Genomic DNA, 22,804 nt, shown 5'->3' with positions numbered 1-22,804 from the left:
GCATTGAGGCAGTTACAGGGTGCTTTGCAGCTCCTGAAACAGAGTTTGTGGCCGGAGACAGCTGCGGGTACGAGGCAGCAGGCAGTTTGCAAGCAAGGCTGGACGGATGTCTGCAGGCTGTTCGGCGGATGACTCGGGCCAAGAATCATTGTCTCTTTGCTGGTCAGCAGAATTAGAATTCTGGTTGAGGAGTCTTGGACGGCTCTGGTGACCTACGGCGAGACAACAGTTAGGGATGCAGCCGGATGCAGTTTGAAGACTCAACTGTCTCAAAAATATCCTTAAAAGATGGACTCTGGATGATGGTTGTGTGGCACTCCTCCAAGCTTCTTTGCAGGGCTCTTGCCCTTTCAAGGTGAATGGTCCAGAGCTCGGGATAGTGATTGCAGGCAATGTCCTTGTCCTTTGTCCCGAGACTCTCTGGCACTTCCCACCTAGGAAGCTTACTGGCAAAACCTAACAGGGCATGCTGTGTACTGACAGGGTACCGGTCCTGCAGCTGCTTGATTGCTCCTCTGAGTCCTGTATCCCCCTCTGTTCCCAGGGAGATGTTTAGGGGAGGGATCTAGCTTCCCTCTTGGAACTCCTGACCTTCTTTCACTGGTGGATGATGTAAGGTAGACTGTACCTTCAGCTCTGGTCCAAATGAGTCCTTCTTCTTACTCCTTTCGAAGTCGTCTGATGATCTGCTTAGTGAGGGGTTCAGCCCTCTTTTAAAGCCAAATTGGCCCCAGTGATTGGTGCAGGCTAAGCCTACCTTAATGAACCAATCCTGTTTCCCCACCAACAGTCTTCTGTTATGCATGAGGCCAGGACCAGAGGGCTCTGCACAGGAGAGACAAGGGGTGACAACATATACCTAAGTCCCACCCATCTCCCTGTCTGCTGTAGATCAAAGTGTCTCTCTGGTTAACTAAGTCCCCTGTGACTCTTGATTAAAGCGCAGGTTTCCCTTGAAGTTGGTGGTGGGAACAGACATCCTGTATCCCCAAAATCACATACGTTTCCCCTCTGAAAAGGGTTCAGCTCTGAAGGGGTTATGCCTTAAAAGGTGGACCCAGACATGCATTTCACTGCCTTTCATACAGAGGGGTGGGAACTAGCTTCAGGTTGACACATTGCATACCAAAGGGGTGTTAGCCCTGCCGACCTGTTGTCTGTTCGGCAACCAAACCCCTCCTCTAGGTTTGCTTTAATTATCTAGTTAGTATGCACTGCCACCAGCCGAATGACAAAAGGAATGCCTCCTTCTTGAGATGCGTTGATATACCCGGGCGTGTCACATTCAAGCTGAATATGACAGGGGAAGCCGGCGCCTGTAGGCTGTCTTCCCGGAGTAAACGTAACTATGCATTTTGTGATGGAAGCAGATGAGATGTGTGCAGAAAGGTCTTGCACATTTCTCAGAGGTTGGTCTCCCAGCATTCATTTTCATTATTAAAAAATCAAAAAAGCCCAGGCGAGCACACTCTCCCCATGCAGATGGTTGAATTCCTCACACCGACGCTTGGCCATAAGAGTAGATATGGTGTATTTCGAAGAACTTAATGCCAGAAAACGTGTTGCACTCACATATTTATATGGAGACTGAAACATTTATCCAAACGACTTTGTTTGCTTCCATGCTCTTGATGGGGATTTTGCAGCAGAATTAGCAGAGTTACTGAACCTGCCAGAAAGAGTCATTTTTGGGATGTACTTTGCAGACTTAATAAAATGTTCAACTAGGGGTGGATCGAGGAGGGGTCAGTTAGGAGATTCGACCCAGGACCTGGAGTGGCCTACTATTGTAAAAAAAATAAGGGAATCCATCCCATCTCTCTTTACAGAATTACAGCCGGGAGAAATTCACACACAGCTATACCATTAATGCCCAGGGGATTAGAGATGACAGGTGTGGATGTTGAATGATAGATATTTATGAGAATCACAGGTCTTTACATCAAGATATAAAAACCCAGCTGACCCAAAGACAACAGGAGCTCCATCGGCGCCTGTTACAGAGCATCATGAATCTAAGCGTGGTTGCAAGAAAGAGCGAGATATGTTAAAAAGGGTCCTGTCTAAGTTTGAGGTCCAACAGTGGGGTATTCAATGGAACCGGGCCGCCTGAGCTAGTGGGTGCTGAACTCAGAGGAAGTACATGGGGCATCCTCAGACCACCCTAAATGGGCCAACACACTATGTAGGGGTCCGTTCTAGGAGCAGTTAACAGCCCCACCACTCTTACAGCACTGATGAGCACCAGTGGTGAAATTGCAGGAGCACAAGACATCAAGTACCACCAAGGGGGCAGTCACAAGAGCCCTCATGCTTCAACCCCTTCTACTGACACCCATAGCCATCAGGAAGGAAATCTGGAGGCACAGGGCGTGGGAGTCAAAGATACACCTTTGCATGAGGTTAACCCATGTCCAGGTCACTAGGCAGTGTCAAATACCCAGCACGCCAAGTTGTTACAAGGCAAAGCCACTTGCAAGCAAAGAAAAATAAAAACCCTTTTGCAATGATGCTGCAGGAAACACTTTCTATTGTGAATCATACTTATACAGTCCTGGGAACCACCGCAGTTATGAACAGTCAACTTCAAAGGCTTACCAGACGGTCTCCTGCATCACAGACATACACACAGTAAAACAGACAATGGAATCAGAGGTCAAAGGGAGTGGTAACGAGACCTCACACTTGTCCAGACAAACTGTATAAAAAAAACTCAAGATCGCGGAAGGCCCTATTGTAAGCTTACCCAATCACAGGATAGTTTAGCCCACACAACCCAGGTTCGATCAATGTCCCAGGGGGGACCGCCTCCCAGCCAATGAGGAGGCTCGGAATGGGGGGGATTACCAGACAGTAATCCTGCCCCCCCTGAGCCTCCTAAGGGCTGGAGGCCACCATCTTCCCCCACCGGGGGAACAAGGTAAGTGCTCCCTGTCCCCCCCACCCACAGATCCCCCCCAATTTAGCTTCTTTTGGCTCCTTTTCGGGGAGCGGATGGGTTGTGGACACCTCTGTCCCCAGTGCGTCCTCTCTCGACCTGCGACACACCGCCATGGAAAGGAAGAAGGGACTACATGGCTGCCATTTTTCTTTTAACCTTTTTCGTATGTTTTCAATGGCCGCCATGGAAAGGGAGAAGGGACTACTTGTAGTCCCTTCTCCCTTTCCAATGCAGCCAATTTGTTTACTTTTTTAAATTATGTTCAATGGCTGCCATGTAAAGGGAGAACGGACTTCATTTTCCCTTCCATGGTAGCCATTTTCTTTTTTTGTTTGCATTTCGCAAAGGAAGAAAGAAACATTTAGTACCCCGGGTCAATGGGCCAGGCTACTAATAGCAATAATCCCTGAGTGGGAGGGCATTACCGAGTTATGTAATTCCCCAGGGTCTATGCGCGGGCCTGTAACTTTGGGCTGACTCAGTAATGCCCCCGGTCCCCAGCTCGGGGATTATTGCTTAATAAAAAAAAACAGCCATTTCAGTCTGTCAGTATGCAACATGTGTGAAGGAGCTGAATGAAGGTGTTTAGAGGAAATTGGCAAGTAAGGATATTTCAGAGGAGAGGTTGAGGGGGGATTTGGAAGTTGAAGGAGAGTACTGAGGAGACAAAAGTAAAAGGCAATTGGAGAGTTATAGGCTGGAGGAAGAGAGTACTGAGGAGACTGGAACTGAAGGTGATACCTCAGAGCACTGAGTGGGTTGATGTAGGAAGGACATCTAGTCAGAAACAGACATGAAGTGGGAGGAACAAAGACGGTCAATCCTCTGGTGAGGAGGACAGAAGAAAGTTAGTGGGGGGGATAGATCCATTCACACAACCTAAGAAAGCAGGATGGAGGAGAGGGGACCCCTAGAAAGACAAAGAGCAGGAGGGTTCGAGCCTAGTTGGAGTAGAGCAGACCTCAAACGTTGTATGAGACTCAAGGCAGTACAGCCTCAATGTGGGCAATGAGTTACCACAGAAGATGTTCCTGGGGAACAGAACCCTAATGAGGTATGTCGGGGAAGAGATTAGCCCTGAGCCTATCCTACAGATCCGAGAAGTGCAAAGCCATATAGAGGAAGATCCAACAGTACTTTGACTGCTGGAGGTGACCCTCATGTTACTATCCGGCCTGGATTGGTGGACATTGGACAACCTGCATCCGGGCCACTGAGGCACAAACAGACACTCTAACTGCTTACTTAAAATTAGCACAGGTGACCACGTAGCCATGGCTATAGGCTTCAACACCCAACCTCCCCCTCAAAACCCAGCTCATCCTCCATCTTTCCAGCTTAGACAAGGTACACACTAGCCAGTTAAAATCCACACAGCAGTAAACCATCACCTGCCTATAAAATTCACACTCAGAAATCTCTACATGTTGCTAAAAAAAAAAACATAGTGCAGCCCTCCATACTATACCATATGCTCACTCGGCGGAACTCGTTACCAAGCAACTGAGCCAGATAACAGCACCTGCGGTACCTAAAGAGCAACACGCAACCTTACATGCTCTAACCCAACTCACCTAGCATCTCACTAGCACCTTCAGAATGTGTCCTCCCACTCTGCATGCTTCAACACCTCTGTTGAAGCATGCAGATTTCACAGCTGATTTCACAGCTTGCCTCTCCCTCTACACCACTACCTCCATCCCGTCCCTGTCTACTACAAGACCTAGCAGAGAGGGGTTGCCTACATTTTAGGGTTTGGGTTTGCACTGTACAAGACTCATATATATAAAAGGACCGGTCCATGACGCTTAGACATATGACTCTCAAATCTTCACATGATTAACCTGCTGAAGGACACGTTGTCCTTTCGCCTGAAAGCCTGCTCAATGATCCTCAGAACTTCACCTGATTTTACAGTTCGTGACACTATCGGCCTCATTCCGAGCTTGGCAGTAATTCAGTGGTAAATCCACCGAATTACTGTCAAAATCGCTTGCCATTACTACCACTCAATGATGTGTACTTAACACAGGATGCCACGTGGGGGTTTGGCAGTGTTGTTCACAATCTTGGAGTCCATAGGACACCATAGAGATTTTGGTGGATTTACCGCAAGCAGTATTCCCGTTGCAGTAAATGCACTGACTTTTGGCATTAAAGTGAAGGAATTACCTCCAGCATAGTGCTGAAGGAAAATACTCCACTTTAAGACTGAACTCATAGTTTGGTGGTGCAGTAAATGCGGCAGCAATTCTGTCACCCAAAAATGTGGTAGGAATCGAATTACCACCACTTTCTTTACTAGATTGCAAAACTTGTAATGAGGCTGTACATCCTTCATCATTGTCTGCTGTATGTAGTGCTCAGTTCTACACATCAACCACGTGGCTACAACGCTATTCAGAATTTAAGATGTCTGCTCATTGCTCCTCTCAGTGCCCCATGTACCTCTCTGTTTCTCAGGCTGTATATGAGGGGATTCAGGAGCGGGGTGAGGATGCTGTAACACAAGGACACGGTGCTTTCATGATAAAGGGAGGAGCTTGTTGTGGGCTGTAGGTAAGTGAAGATACCTGTGCCATAGAATAAGGTGACAACAAGCAGGTGAGAGGCACAAGTGGAGAAGGCCGTCCTCTGCCCAAGACTAGACTTCATGGAGAGAATTACTATGATAATATGCCCATAGGAAATCAAAATAAACAGTCCAGTGCCCAGTCCCACCAGTCCGCCAGCGACACGGACCACCAAATCATTTTTGTATGTGTCTGTGCAGGCCAGTTTTAGCAAAGGTGGCATATCACAGAAGAAATGTTTCAGCTCATTGGGTCCACAGAAGGGCAACTGGGCAGTGATGACAGTGTGTATGGTGGAGTCCACACAGCCAGTGGCCCAGCTGGCAGAAGCCATCAGAATGCACCTTCTTCCATCCATGAGCGCTGTGTAGCGCAGGGGGTGGCAAATGGCTAGGAACCGGTCCAATGCCATAGCTGCGAGGAGGAAGCACTCGGTGCACCCCAGGAAGTGGAGGAAAAAGATCTGCGTCATGCAGCCCGTGAGCGATATGGTGCGTCTCCGTTCCACGAAGTTGCTCAGCATGGTAGGAACAGTGACGGAGATGTAGCAGATTTCTAAGGCAGACAGGTTGAGCAGGAAGAAGTACATGGGCGTGTGCAAACGAATGTTAACCTTCACAGCAAAGATCAGGGCTATGTTTGCCAGCAGGCTCATGGCATAGATCACGAGGAGGAGCAGGAAAAGTGCCATCTGCAGCCGAGGGAAGTCCAACAATCCCACAAGGAGGAACTCGGTCACCAAACTTTGATTCTTCATTGGTCCCTTGGATGTTCATCTGCGACAACCTAAAAAAATAAACAACCATTGAGCCTTGTAAACTAACCAGAGGAAAGCAGGTGTTTTTCTTCACTTACTAGGATCTCCCTGCGCAGGAGTCTGCAACCTTTGGCTCTCCAGATGTTTAGCACTGCAAGTCCCATACTCTCTCAACGTTGACTATGCTGGGTAGGACTAATGGAAGTAGTAGTCCAAAACATATGGACAGACACAGCTTGCAGACCTCTGTCCTAGCACATTGTGAGTGGAGACCTGAAGCTTGCCCTTGAATCGAGTTCTCAAGGCTGTAGAATGGTTTGCACAATGCAGCAGTTGGCCTTGGGGGGAACTGTTGCAGATGCCTATAGAGGCCACATGAAAAGAGATCCTCCAGGAAGTCTAATAGCGGAAGCAGTGTATCATGAAGCATAGTAGTGTTGTGAAAAGAATGGTGTGCACGCGCAATGCTAAAGGTACAGTTCCGTGGGAAAGCAGTGGTGGCAGGGATGGGAATTCAAGTTAACGGAAGGTGAGCACAGTGTTAGAACAGCGTTAGAATAGAGGCAGGGCATCACATTTAAATGGTAGTACAGATGAGGGAATTTTGGAGTGCACAAAGTGTGGCATTATCTGTATTATATGGTGGGGGACTGATAGGTGCAGATAAGTGAATGGTGGTAAATTGCAGGAGAGTGCTTTATTGGAGGGTGGACAGGTTATAGAAGTAGAGGGAAATGCAGGATAGTTGGAGGTGAAGGGGTTAATGTGCTTAGGTCTCACGCATTCGCATAGATAGGATTCAAAATCACAGACACCACATCTATTGCCATCCATAGGAATCATGGCTTCTCTTTTACATTCTTGAAAATAGCTTCATTATATAGTTTTAACTTAGTGACTTGTACAAAAGAGCAAAGCACTGGAAATGCACACTAGCAATGAAAGACAACATTGGGGGTCATTACGAACCTGGCGTTAAGGGTTTAACGGTGCCGTAAAAGGTGTCGGCGCCGTTAAACCCTTACCGCCTGATTACAAGGTCCCTTTGCTGCTCCCGACCTTAACGGCTGGTCTGGACCTTAAAGTAGGGACCCGCAAAGGGACTTCCGAGGTAATTATGGTACTGCAATTTGCGGTACTGTAATTACCGCCTTCCCCAGTCCCATTGAGCCCTATGGGGCAAAAATGGGAAAGGTCCAATGGTAAATGGGGAATTACCGCCCCGGCAACCTTGGTAATAGCGCCATTGGTTATCGCTGGTGTTGTAATGAGGGCCATTATGTTTACGAATATCCTGTTCTTTTCATAAATCATTGACAATTCAGACCTAACAATCTGCAAATGGTTATACGTTGTTTACATCACCTTTAAAAGGCAGGTGAACAGCACATACAGGGACATCAATCCCAGAAGGATTGCAGAGAAACAACAGGAAGGCTTCCTGACAAGGCATAAAAGAAGTATGGCTCAGCATCTTCAGACTACTCCAAGACAGATTTGGAAACTAGACACTAAAGAGCTCATGGTTAGAAATTTGACAGCGAGCATGCTAGGCAGTGTTTACTTTTAATTGTGAGCAGTGCTTGCCATGAAAGAGGCGCTGACATTTACAATTAAAAGTTGTCCGACATACTTCTGTCATTCATTGTGACCCCTGCATACCACGCTCACGTGGTAAGCAGTGTTTACAAAGAAACTTAAACACTTAATTCACCGCTACTTAATTCACCGCTTTCAAATAATGGTACGCCCCTGCCGAATATGAGCCCCTCAGAGTACTGTTACTGCTGCTGATCAGTGGGGCTCAAAGCATACTTCCAAAACAATGAAGCAGAAGAAGCCTTTAAATGAAGGATCTTTTTAAAGAAAGGCAGACAACTTGAAAGGGACAGAATCTTAAGAAACATGAGACATGATGCAAAAAGAAAGAGAAAATCAATGGCTGGCGACCAAGAGAAGAATACTTGAAAATACCTGTCAGCTGTCTGCAACAGGGCAAGTTACTGCATCCTTATACCTCAATCTATAGATCTGTGCCATCCATCGGTCCTTGGTCCAAGCGTGAAGCCACAGAGCTTTGATTTGCCTTTCAGTGGAACAGTGGTGACTAGTTTAATGGAACATGCTTAAATGACTTAACGCTGCACAGAAGAAAGACCTCACATGCACCCATCCATGGTGGAAGTTGCTGGATATGCCAGACATAAATCAAAACAAACGAGTTGATGGCTGGAACGTTTAAGATTAATCTTAATCTTTGGCATTTGCTGTGGGCCACACTCCAGACCATTGTTCTTCAGCCTGCGAGGAATTACAGGAAGGAAAAAAACATATGCAAATTGAACCTGGTGTCAGCACAGGCCTAGTGACTGCCAAATGTACACCTTACCTCTCGGTATGGAGAAGATGGAAGGTAAACCAGCCCTTCACAAGATGGTGCTGATATTGACATTATAAAGATGCAGTCCCCCAATGTTGTCGAAAGAATAACATGAAAGTAATCAAAAATGGAGTGCACAACTTACATGAAAGACCATCCTTTTATTTGCGAATACAGACGGAAGAACCTCAGACAGCACTACAATATTTAAGGAAGTAAACCACAAAATTAGCATATTCTCTGAATGCAACATTACTTCTAATTCCAACATTTCAACTGGCTGTTCGTCATCTAGCCCCTAAAGAGCACCATATATTTAACATGTAGATTCAAGGTTTCCCTTCTCGTGACTGTTGAAAATACCACCCCTCAAACATGATATAATTTCATTCTGAGCTGAAAATGATGCTCACCCATTGGTTGGCACTCATCTATGCTCTAATTAGACAGTGACACTGGAGACAGCTTGGGCTGTAGCATCCCACAGAGACGGACCACTGACATAGTGAGGGAATCTTTGAAGCCACTATCCCCACAACACCACAATCCCTTGCTCATGATTGGCTGTTTGGCCTTCCTCCAGCCTTCCTCCCCTTGCACCTGCAACTCCCATCTCGATACACGTTGCCAACTGTGTTATCTTCTCTCAATGAATAGCTACGTTCAAAAAACATGTCTGCAGCCCAGTTCCTGGAAATTCTATGAATTTGTTTTACTAAGGCACTTTTATCTCCGAATCAAATTCCCTACTCTCCATCAGGGCACTATGCTCACATCCCAGTTCTTAATAGTAGCAATACTGCTGTCTGGGATTTTTTGTGTATCTCACTGTGTCCTTCACAACCATTATGTATTCATTTGTCTATCATCTGGGAAGGCACCTGCTGTCTCAAGCCTCATTTCAGGCCCCTTAGAACTTTCTCCTTCGCAACAATCAGGTGGAAACAGGTTGGCATCCCTTTCCATCCTAACCTTGGCTGATTAAAGGCTTCTGGCCAAGAGCAAAATAAAATTCAATTACATGTCCATAGCTCAGAAACATGGCATAGCACACCAGAATGGCAGTATCTGCAGCCTTTAGCAATGGTGTATTTTAACATGACAGACCGCTACAGAACAACTACACTTACCAAAAAACTCATTTTACACAATCAAAATCAATCCATACTACATAACCATATTTAATAATATAAGTGTGGTGAAAATAATTCAAAGAAATACTTTTCTACCCATGTGTTTTTCTCTTCAACACACAGCCTAAAAGCTCCATGAAGTGTGACAAAACTACACCTACTCTAAATACAATGTCACACCATGGAAAGTATGTGACACTTTCGCCACCACCAGGGGTCTGATGCGTTGCTGAAAGAGTTTTCCTATCTTTTACTTGCGCGCACCTTTAGGACATTGGACTTGCATATTTACACTATGGACAGGAAACACCAACCCCAAGGTGGTGATCCCCACGTGATCACACTCCGACACTTTCAAGTCATCATGACAATATGGTGCCTGCGATCAGAATACCAGCAGGAAACTAGGGACTACAAAATTAAAGGCTGCAAGGTAAGAGCCCTATCGCACTCTTCCTGGTATGTTGCATATGCTGTCTCACTTGCTCTAGCATTCGTTCTTCTTACCTTTCCCTGCCCTGGTTATCTTCTGCTCGCACTTTCCTAGTCCCCATTTGGCCCTCTTCTTTTCTCCCCTCTTATTGCTACTCAACCTCCGACCTGCACTACCTTACCTGAAGTCCTCATTTGGGGTGAAGACAGCATTGTTCTGCTCTGGTGTCTCCTCGCATTTGAATTGTTGTCCACAGACACCTGGAGGCCCCCCCCCCCCCCTCCACGGAAGGGTTTTCCTCCTTGGACCGAAGCTCCTGGAGTAGCCTCCAATCTTCTGGTTCCATTTGTTATGCAAGGTGGGTGCTTGGGGAGATCAGCCCCTTCTCTACCGACAGAAGCCTTGTGAAACCCTTCTGGTAAAGCCAGTTGCTGAGACTTGGCCTCACTCATCATGTACCGGCCCCACACTTCACCTCCTCCAGCTCTACACATTGCTAGGCTAAACAACTTCCATATCCATCCTGCCCTCCAATGGCAATTTGCCCTGTCATGTCCTAAATTGCAGCCAGTCGTTTGGATGAAAGCATATATCAGTCAATGAGGCACCTTGTATCAAATGCCCACAGTCCGTTCCCAAGCTTAATATAGGACCTACTCTGAAGGGGTGGGCCAGTCTCCACAATACTTTTCCAATACATCACAAAGGACAGAGCCAGGGACATGGACCAATCACAGCATAGCCACAAATGACTGGCATCACCACCCTCTCACCAGGTGAAAGAGAATTACATTCTGCTCAGCTGCTGGCTCCCCCCTCAGGTGCGTTATGGTGCAGCTCTGGGTGCACGCCGTCTCTCCTCACAGTTAACTTCATGCCTCCCATTGGAATATTGTCTTGGAAAGATAGCTCAGGGCCAAAATACTCGCCTTGGAAGCAAGACAACACGGAGCACCACAGGTTTCGATCCCCGGGTCGGCGCTTAGACACCTCTGGGTATTAAGCACGTTATAAATAACCTATCATATCATATACTGTAGAAACCATCTAGCCTAAGATTCATTAACTTGAACAGCAATAAGGGAGGGGGCATCAAGGTGACAGTCACCTGGAGTAGATGACTTTCTATTCCTTCCTCCTGCCTTCTCTCCTCTGACTTAGCACACAACACCACAAATAAGACAGAACTAGGTCTCTGGCCTTGGGTCTCAATTTGAATTCTGCAGAGCAGCTAAAACTGAGGGCTCACGTCCCTCCAAGATTAACGCTACATACATATCTAGCCACCCATGCAATTTTAGCTGAAGGAAATGTACAAAAATGGTGTCATTCCTGCTTATGCACATAACTTCTTTGTAATACATATTTAATTATGCAGTGGAAATTACTGTTCTCTACCCTGTATATTTGATAACAACACAACATGCCATAGACTAGGCAACTCTACGTAATCTTTTACATAGGGCCACAATCCGTCAGGCTTTCATCGCATTCTCATTGCTTATATATATATGTTGTCCCCTCCTTTACGCCCTGCTCTTTTGCCCTGCTTCTGTGACTTCTTCATGTCTCCCACCTTTAAAAGCCCATGTTTTGCGCTTGTTTGTCTGGTCTTTTCCCTCTTTCCCCCATATCCTGTGACTGCTTCCTGCCTCTCACCCAACTCTTCGTCTGCGTGGCTCCTCCCTGTTTTCTTCAAGCTTGTCTGAATGTTTTCAATTTTTTGGCTGCCTTTTCCCTCTTTTTCCCCTGCTTTTTTTCTGGTTGATCCTGTCACTGCTTACTGCCTCCCCATTGCCCCCCACTCCGTATGGGTTCTCACCCTCCCAGCCAGCGCATCCTGAGCAAAGGGCTGACAGAAAAAAGGACTTCAACAAATACAACACCTGCTTAGGTGATAACCCCTGTCCAACTCACCCCAAATAACCCTACCACCCATTTGCTTCACTCTTCATATACCTCGGCCTATTCCCACTTTAACTCTCACACACCAATCACCATACCAGCTCTAATCCAAACAACCTCTTCAATATCACACTCACAAACACCCAACCTACTCTCCCCAAACAAACACACAACCTCATGCTCATCAGCACTAACTCCGTTTTACTCCTCTCGGCAGACATTGCTGATATCATCTGCATGCACTGTTTATAACACACACATTGGAAACCCCACCTCCTCCCACTTCCTGGACATCCTTGTCCCTGCTGACTACAGTATCCGTCATCTCACCCATACAGACCTGGCGTGGGACACTCAGCCACCCACAAGACTGCATGGAGATGCATGCTTCAGGATCCCGCATCCCTCAAATCTCTGGAGCTTCTACCATGTCAGTTACTGCTCTCCCACACCTCAAAACTGCTATGCTCCAAATGATCTCCCACTTACTGTTGAATAACAAAGCCTACCTGAATGAAATCACCAACCTCCTCATTGCATAACCTATCAACCATTCCATCCACATCTTCCTTGTATACACTTCATTCCCAGACATCAACTGCCTAAATAAATAACTCAACTGGACTGACCAAACAGTCATACCTATCAAGGTTCAGCACTCACAGATCTCCCGTTGAGAGCAACTGAGATCAACAAAGACACCTCAATGCTAATTCAAAACTTCCCCTTAAAATCCTTCGAAGAATACCTTACCCACATGGCGTCCACACTAACTCTTTTCATCCAACAACATCCTTCTCAAACAGCTCCATTGCACTCTAACTGCACTCTTACTGGCTTCACCAACATCGATGCATCATTGAAATTATGAACCCACAAAACCCATCAGCTCACTGGTATAGACAAGAACTCACCAAGAGTACATGTGCCATCCTCAAACAAGAAATGATATGGAGATAAACACAGCTACAAGAAGAAAATATCACTAACTTGAAAATCCTACACTCAGCCCTCAGGGCCCTCATCACCTCAGTCAAAGCAAATGACTATGCAGCATTCATATCAGAGCAGTGCCCTCTTTAAAGCAATCAAACAATGCATCAGCCTTGGAATATCCAAATATGTTGCGAGATGCAATGCAATTAAGATGTTCTTTACCTAAAAAATGTACAATATATATCTCCACATTGAGGACACCCTATTCACCACAGACACCCCTGCCATCCCACCACTCAAAACCTCAAGAGGGTCTGCATTCAAGTTTAACAAAAATCCTTGCATCACTCTAGGTCACCTCTTTCAAGGACGTCATCCCAGCCTTCATCCTGAATTACAGAGGAAAGGTCCTCACTCCTCTACTCCACACTATCAATGCCTCACTTATGCAAGGCAACTTCTCTGACATGTTGAAAACTCGCCAGATCCCAACCCTACAAAAGAGGTCAACAGTCAATCCAGAAAATGTAGCAAACCATGGCCACATCCCCAATATATCCTGGTTTGGCAGTATTGCCTAATAGGCCCTCACACCCCAACTAGATGGAAATATCACCCAACAAAACCTTCTTCATGAATACCACCTTCCAAGTCATTGACGAGGCATTGCTCATCATGGACAAAGGCGACCCATGCCTGCTGGACCTGCTTGGCTAATCTGCCACATTTGACACGATCATCCACAAAGTGCTACTTAACACCATGTCCTCCCATATGGGTTTCGATGCCACAGTTCTTCAATTGTTTGACCCCTACCTGCCAACAGCACTAGCTTGTTCAGATGAGCACCTAATGATCCCAAAAATGCCCAGTGATCTGCAGAGTCCACATGGCTCCATCCTCTTCATTGTCATCGTCAACCTCTACAGGAACACACTGGGGAGCCTCTTGGCCAAATCCCACATAAAAATACACTAGTATGTGGATGACACAGCTACACTTTAAGGGCAACTAGCCTAAGATAACGGAGTTCATCCTCCTTTTGGGTGTCAGCAAATGCACAGGAGTTCAAAATTGTCCGACACAGGTGGATCTTAGGCTTATGGGATTCTCCCAATAAGACTTTCCCCTAGGGCAAAGCCTGATTGTGACCTCTCCTTCACACTACCAAGATGACACAAACAGCATGTTACCAGCTCTTGCTCCAGTACTGAATCAAATCTTCCATTCCCAGCTCAGAGTTCGGTTCTGCCATCCAGGTCCAGGTGCCCTCCCACCTGGATGGCAGCAACGACCTCCTGGATTCTAAAACACTACTCTGGCCATCCTGAAGGCTGTCCAGCATGCTACAGCATGCCTCATTGCAGGACTGTACCCATATTACTCCATCACCTACAAATCTCTAATGTCCAAGATATCAGCACACTTACTTGAAAAGACCACCATCTCAGGGGGTCTATGCCATATCAGGAACCAAGATATCACCAGACTTGGATCCAATAAATCTAAGAAGGAGAAGACCAGAAAACAAGCCTTTTCCTGGCTATGCCCCACAGACTGGAACCATTTTCCTGCTAGCATTAGGCAGGCTCTGTCCCTCCTGCGACTCAGAAAAGATCTGAAAACCGTGCTTTTCAAGGGACACTTCATGACAAATGAGGACCATAGGCCGACAAGACTTTACCCCCCACTATATTCATCTTTTTATTGTACACTGCTTTGTTGTTTTGTAGTGGGTTTGCACTATGTAAATCAGCGCCATACATATAGAAATGCATTTCTTTTTATAACACGCTTCATGCCGGACTCCAGCCTCTATACAGGGGACCGGGTATCGAACATGTGCTGCTCATCTGTGTCTTGTTTTCCAGATCAATGTTGCCTCTCAACAATTCTCCCGACCCAAACTACACAAAGTGGTCAACCCTGATAGGAAACATCAAATTTCACTCAAGTTCCAGCATGTGACCTAAACTACGTTTCAGTCCGGATGGCAAGAACATTTTCAGTTGTGTTCAATAACCCTACCATTTTTAGGTCTTACACAGAATGAACTCTGGGGATGTCTAATATGGCGCATTGGAGAATGTATAAATGGACACAACAGCCAAAGCTCGCACCAACAATTGGATGGCACCACAAATCTCTCCTCGAGGCCATCACCTAGAACCTATTGTGATGACTAAAAGATGCCACTTGGACATTTGTGGGATATGGATAGGAACATTAGCTTGGAAACTACTGGTAATTGCTGATGACATGAGTCAGTGTCTCCCGCAACGTCAACATTCCAATCCCACTTTCCTAGAACCCATCAAAATATGTGGTTCATTTTTAGGCTTCAACAATTATTGACCAAAATTAATCATCATGCTTATCTCACAGGGCACACAACCAGGGGATTTCATGGGGTGGAACACGAATTGAGAAATTGTAGGACATTTGTACATATCGATCTTTTTATCTGCAGTTGGACAACTCACAGACTTATTTTGCCATCAATTTATCACCAATATGTACCGGACACAACCTTTTTTAGTGCAGTTTATCAATTTGACACTAAGGTCCATGTTTTTCAGTAGGAGTTGAAGTACTTGTTCCTATACACTCTGGCCATAATACACACACAGGCGCTGTGTGCACGACAGTGTGATGTAGACATATTGAGAAGCACATGATTGTTCAGGTACAAGTTACACTATGTAAAATCAGTGGGCATGAGGTTGACCACTGGTCGAGTATTCCTGTAATAGATTGGGAACCAGGGATTTATAATTCTAATCCCCTCAATCAACTGCGTAAACCTGTCAGTTCATTTGGTACATGGTATCATTCGGCCCCATCAATGTATTATCATGTATACGATGGATGCAACTGAGCATATACTGTGTTTCTTATTTATTTTTTTAATTCATATTTATTGTTTTTATCTAGTCGCTGATTTGTTACGCTCCATGTACAAGTCCTACATGTATAAAGACAAAGAATATTTCACTGTGTGTTTTTATTTAAATCTTATGCATTTCCTGGTTTGCCCAACACTAGCAGCTTTATAGGATATAAGCATGTGACTCCACAGAATGAGTTGAGGTCGTTATTATTGTTTAGGTCTTGATTATGTATTGTTTTTCCGGGCCAAAGTACTGAACCTCCTTGTATGATGTCACATCAAAGGGTACTTGCAACCTATTAGGATATATGGTAGGCACATGACCCCACTGAATGTTCTAAGAGGTACAGTATATGTTACTGAATCCCCTGTGCTAAGTACTGTCCTATAAGATACAGTGGAAAGCCATACACTATATTCCCATAATCACTGTAAAAACAGATGTCTGTGCATTGCTGAGAGTAGGGGAAGATTGGTGGCATACCCACCATGCCTCCTTCAAGGCTTGTCTACTTGGTGAACCCTTCTCCCAACTGGAAACACACATTATGCTTCTTTATTCCACAAGCCCACTCATTCGCACCATACTGACTGTCAGCAGCTATATTAATCAGGCCATTCATTAAGGATGTGTTGTGTTCCCTCATCCGTGTATGTTGTTGGCTGGTTTTCAATGCAATGTGCAGCCCACGGTGGCAATAGGTACCTGTGGCACCCTTTCTGTTAAAGTCTCTGCTGATTTGGGTGTTTCTATCTTGATCTATGCAGTATTAGCTAGGGCATTATCTATCCCTTTTCTATAATGTGGGCCTTGGACGAGGTTGATATTAGGGGTACAGTACAGTGTGTTGTGTTCTCATGAATTCCGAATTGTGAGGGTCTGCACCATTAAGATGTCTATGTTTGTTTCTTATAAAGCCAAGACTTCGGCCAAAAAGACATTCTGGCAGGTTGGCTTCTCCTTTTCTGATAGCTTTCTCCTCACTCAGTATAGTTTTGGGATACTTAAATGTACCCCATCAATCATCTTTGACTTGTTGGTCCTCATTGCAGAGGGGTGGCTTTTCATGGGCATCAGCTTCAAATTGTCAATTTTATTGCTGCCTTTGATGAGATAGATATTTAGCTACTTCTTCCGGTTCTTTAAATTCTCAATTTTTACCATATGGGTTTGGTGTGATCAACCTAGCTGAGCCCAAAAGACCCTATTTAAGTTTCCGTTAAGTAGTTTGAGTCTCAGTTGCAGCAATTGTTTCTTCTTGGTCATTGTTGCCTTAGAAAGTTCAGACGATGCGTGGATTATACGATGAAGGCAAGATATAACAGATTTCCTGTTCACAGAATGTAGAATGAGTTGTTGTGTGATGGTGCAAGAGTATGAAAAATAATGAATGGGCTGGGTCCTGAGTGGCAAAAACCATCTCTTCACCGAATTCTGAGGGGACATAAATGTGAGCTGTAGGAGATTGATATGTGTGTCTAAGTGTATGTCACTCCCCCATATATAGTACTCATGGGATTGCAAAACTCTTAATTCCTCTCTTGGATGTCCAGTGTCTGCCTATGCACTGATGTGTATACCGTCGCTTGGCCGACATGAGTTGTTTCTATGGAATTTTAACTGAAAACAATTGCATCGAAAAAACTCATTGAAATATAGAGGGGCTAAGGGGATAAAAGGGATAGGGAGGGGATTGGGGTAGGGTTAAAAATATAGAGAAAGGGAGTGTTAGGGGGTGGGGGGTGTCCCAAATAGAAAAATAGTGCTGACATTTTTCTATGTCATTTTTTTATAAAGAATGACATCGAACATAAAAACATTGGCAAACAGACATAGAACCGTACTGATGATATAGAGTGTTTCACAGAAGATACGTCTACTAGAATCTTGTCAATATAGGCCTGCGTTTGGCTATCCAGAGGTCTGTCTGTGAACTGCTCAGAACTACAAGTTCGATCCATATTCCAGCCATCAGTAGTTTCCAAGGTCTCGGGAAATAGCTCCTTGCAAGTTTGGCATCTACCAAGGATCATATATTACGCACGGGTTGCAACATGGAGGTTGACACTGTTTAAAGTGTTCTCTCTGGTTTTCCTCAGTATAGCAAAGAATGCGAGACTCTTGGACTCAGACATACAATGACCCACAGATCTCTAATTATAATAAGGAGGAGAATGCTGCGCAATGGTGGGGAAAAAATGACATAAGCAGCTGAGTTTTATGTGCTTGACATGAGTGTAGCCGCATGGCCATTATTGATGTCATGTATAGACAGAACATGTTTATGCATTTCCTTCCTACTCATTCCTTGGCATCTCCTCAAAATTGCAAAGGAAGGAGAATGCACTTTAAATGTTCTTTGGTAATAAATATGTTGAGTCTTGTTTTGTGTATTTCAGGGGGTTACCCACCAGTCTGCATGAAACTAAACATGCAGTGGTGGAGCCACATTGGTGCATCTGCCAGGTCTCCTCTGGGGAGGTATTTTTGAAATTGACTATAACCACTGCAAGTAATCCATCAAGCAGCGCACAAGTCAATTCGGGTACTGAAGATCACCAATGACCCTTGTCTCAGAGTCCCCGGTCTAATGTTTTCCAAGGGAATCCGCAGAGAATGCTCAGGGAATATGTCGGATCTGGCATGCCTCTGAGCATCTTCCCCCTCCTCCTACTACTCCTGACCATCCTGCCTAACTACTTCCCACCACTCGATTCCGTCACCACCAATACGGAAAGGGTTTTTTCAGTGGGGGTACTTGCCATGCAGTTGTGGCAGGCATGACTATGATCTGACTCACCTGGTAAATATAGCTTGGGATGAGGTCAAAGGTTATTCTTCACTGCACAGGCCCTGCACTCTTCCACCAGTGATTTTATGAGTGAAAAAGACATTTAGTAGTTGCTCTCTGTCATCAATGTATTATATATTTGTTCCACAATTTCCGCTCAGTGACTCACATGTTACTTCACTAATTTCATCACAGTAAAGATGCTGAAGGTGGTGTCAGTCATCAGAGCTCTAGGGATAGGCAGCCATTTTGGAGGTGGTCAGCCATGCCATCAAGAATGGCCAACTTAAGGCTGAGTCTAATCACCTCTTCAGTACTATTCCATGCTGTTATAAAACACTGATTTTGCACCCCTCTTATCTATTCCTTACCCTTCATCCGTCCCACAACCCACGGGGGCTGCTAGGGTCTCTGAGCAGTAATCGTGATAGCCATAATCCTTTCCTCCACTCTCTTCTAAACATGATACTAACACCCAGTTCTTTTGATGACCACTGGTAGCACCTTTGTAACATGGGCATATGTCCTGCAGGAAATGCCTTGTGAAAATACTTCAAACCAAATCCATTTGATGTCATCGATCAGCTCAGCCTTTTCCATGGGTTCATGTGTTTATGAAGATACTTCATATATCCCTTGAGATGTGCCCACACCGTTTCGATCAGATTTAAACGTAGGCACTGTGAGGGAGGATGAATCCAATGAAGACATTGATTCTCTATAGATCATGCAGCTGAGGAATGTTTTAGTTCATTGTTCTACATTATTCTTGCAACAATGATTCTTAGGACAGGGATAGCCCTGGAATACATATTTGCACTTGTGTGACTAATGCCCCAGAGACAATGTGCTCCTTCAAGAAGGCTTTGACCATTGTCCTTCAACAATGACAATGGGAGATGGGCCATCCCTACTGATGCTCACAGTGGGCTCTTTGGATGTGGTTTACCAGAAAGAGGCCAACTCTATCAAAATACCTCCCTTTAGAACTGTCCAGGTGCAACAATACATGACTATGATCAGAACTTGGTTCCCATGATGAGAGAAGAGCATAGCTTTGCATTGGATCACAGTTCGCTTGTCATCTTCCTCAATTAGGAAGCCAATGATTTCACAAAGGTGCATGCACGTACTGCAAAAAGCAAACGAAAGCAAGAGCATGTTAGTGGTTAGACCCATGCAAAAACCAAACAAGACATTGGACTTCCCATAAAGCAGTGACGCCAGCATACGTGACAACATTTAGATCATCCTGCTGGGATGGTAGAAGAAGGAAACTGAGAGAACTGAATGTGCCCATTGCCTTGCACTCAGAGGAGTGATATTTAGGAGGGTGAAAGAAAGGAAAAAGTAAAATCTATGAAAAATAGTGCCTTTTTGTCTAAAAAACTGGGCGTTTCCGAATTTAAATACGGATCCTTGGCATGTATGTACAAGCACAACCTCCAACAGTAAATAGTAGAACCGACAATAGTGGTTACACATACTCATGCTTAATTCTTCTCTTTTGTCACTGCTCTTTCCCACTGGTGCAGTAACAGATGCTGGACCATGTAAGAGAAATAGTTTTGAACCAAAGCCTTATTTTTGCACTGCATTACCTATTGCCAAACAGATCTATCAGTTTGGCACTCATCTCTGGGAAAATGGTTTTAAACACTGTGCAATGCAACAAACGGGGAGAATAAGGCAGGTACCGTGGGGGAAATTGCACTATGGTCTCCATGGACAATGAATAACTGTACAGGCAACTTCAAAACAGGGTCCTTCAAATGTGGCAGACAGAATGAGGATGGGCACACAACGCACACAAATCTAGAGATTATTTGTTTCCATAGGGTGCCAACAGCCATCAATGCTTGCTGCCTTAATCAGGCACTATGGTCATGTTGTATCCCAGGTAGACAATACTTGCCCATGTGTAAAGGTGCAAACACCTTGCAAAAGTCCAGAAGTGTTATCTGGTGCTCCACAGGAGGTTAACATCTCCACGTCAGGGGAGCGCCTTCAAACCACAACAATCAAAACCAAAGTTCAAATGAAAGAAATTAAAAATTCAGACCCATGTGTAGAGCATATTTCAATAAAGTAACATGGATTTTTAAAACCAAGTAACAGTTAAAAAACTGTGACTGTTGGTAGAGGGGAATTAAAAAATAGCTTTGGTTGTCATGGATATAGACCCTGGGACAGATTATATAAACCTGTCCATCCATTGCTGTAGAGGCTGGTCCTACGACCATTGAGCAAGGAGTCGAATTGCTGTCCAAAGCATACAAAAGCTTTTATCTAGCAATATATCTGTACTTCTTGTCAATGGGTAAACAAAAGCAACAAAATACAATATTTAAAAAAAAAGGCAAATTCAAAAAGAGGAGGTGAGATTCAGATGCGTCTCCGGTGACTGCTCCTTCTCAAAGGTGGGTGTCCAAACCACTTTAAAACCAACGCCATAACTTGAAAGTGTATAAAGATTTTAACATAGGCAGGCACTTCAACAGACGTCACCAAACCCAGCGAATGTGCATCGTGGTTTCTATCTAGTGGAACATGGTTGAGAAAAAGGAGAGTGATGGTAAAAAAAGAAATACATTCACCGCAGTTCATTCACCAAAACAAAGGTTCTCATACGATGCAGAAGATGCTTGTGTCTTGCCCAATATTAAACATGTTGATGATTGGTGCTGCATGAGGGCACCTCTTGAGTGTGGGAGCAAGGCCATCAGTTGACCTGCTTGAGTCAAATAATCAAGTGGCATTGGACTACCATTAGCAAAATTAATATCTTTGGTCTTACAATGTAACAGTAAACATAACTCGGGATTTCCAATGATTGTGTACTCAACAGGTGAGGGCCACTTCAAAATTGTGGTAAGGAACATTTCTTCTTGAACCATTTGATTACTTTGCAAACTATTAATGGTGAGCACTTCTGCCACATATATTCTATATTTACTTGCTTCTAGTTTGCTTTGCAGACAGCCCCAATTCTAAAGAGAAGTAGTGCTTCTAAATATCACTCACACAATTCACTGCATGCCTTTTATTAGGAGGCTACGGGGAATGTTCTTACTGTCGTGTGCCATTGCCCTAAAATAAATAAAATTTCAATGAGATTGCACATTTTTCAGCACCCAGGTCACTGTCTGAGAGTGCAGACGGATTGATTTTTCCCTCTGCGCTTCTGTTAGTGAATTATGAGGGTGGCTCACACATTTTCGAGATAATTTAATGAAACAATGTGCTGTGTGTGCAAGTGGCATTTTGCACATTCTCAGCTCGCGGTCCGACATAAGTATTGAGGACAAGGACTCAAATGTCTTTACATCCATGGATGCTTTAGGTGGAAAGAAGAATGCTCGCCTGTGGTCACTAGTTTAGCATGATTTATATTTTATTTTATTTATGGAGAATTTGTATGGTGCCTACACAACCAAGGCGTTTCCAGGTGCCACAAGGCAGGGGGTGGGGGACAGAAGAGAAAAAAACAATAACGTCCTACTAGGCCTTTGACATTCGGATCGTGCAAGTGCAATATCAAAGTGCAAGGGGAAGAGGCAAGTCAAGGAGGAGGGATGGATAAGAGAGAGGCGGGGGGAATCACCAGGAATCATAGGTTGCGTTTGTAAATAAGGAGTCAGGTCTGAACACATGCTTCCCCTTCCCTTTTATGTATTGAACTGCTTTTGTGGGTATATCCTCGTGTAGTTATCCTATCTTTGAGACGATTGTCAATGACAATGGGACCTTAGATGCTAGGCATCCAGTCATAGCTATGCCATGTACGATTATAATCATTAGATGCATTTAACTGATTATTTAGTGTAGAAAAATCATTCCATTAGTTCATATCAAGGGCCAAAACATAGTTACACCCAGATAAGGGCACTCAGCCAATCAGGTGGCCAAGAACTCACAGTGTATCCACTGTGTTTCTCCTTCCACTAGAGGCCCATCCGCTGCTGACATCATGATTGTGGTGAGCCAACAGGGAGCCCCTCGCTGTTACCTCTCCATGCCTCCATCTCCCCCCAGCCCCAAAGACATCCCACATCCTTCCCCCA

General features: G+C 44.8%; 1 protein-coding gene across 1 annotated transcript; it reads right to left on the bottom strand.

Annotated features, from left to right (window-relative positions):
* Positions 1–5,341: 5,341 nt before the first annotated feature.
* Positions 5,342–6,271, bottom strand: LOC138447999 (olfactory receptor 5A2-like). Its single transcript, XM_069604530.1, has one exon. The coding sequence runs from the start codon at positions 6,269–6,271 to the stop codon at positions 5,342–5,344; it is 930 nt and encodes a 309-aa protein (XP_069460631.1).
* Between the last annotated feature and the right edge of the window lie 16,533 nt (positions 6,272–22,804).

This window comes from Ambystoma mexicanum, chromosome 3q, assembly GCF_040938575.1.
Source record: "Ambystoma mexicanum isolate Mex_15411 chromosome 3q, UKY_AmexF1_1, whole genome shotgun sequence".
Lineage (NCBI taxonomy): Eukaryota > Metazoa > Chordata > Amphibia > Caudata > Ambystomatidae > Ambystoma > Ambystoma mexicanum.
This window is presented reverse-complemented; position numbering and strand designations above follow the sequence as displayed.

What these genes read in the sequence shown, in the direction of transcription:
- LOC138447999 (XM_069604530.1), bottom strand. Translation starts at nt 6,271, where the DNA reads ATGAAGAATCAAAGTTTGGTGACCGAGTTCCTCCTTGTGGGATTGTTG.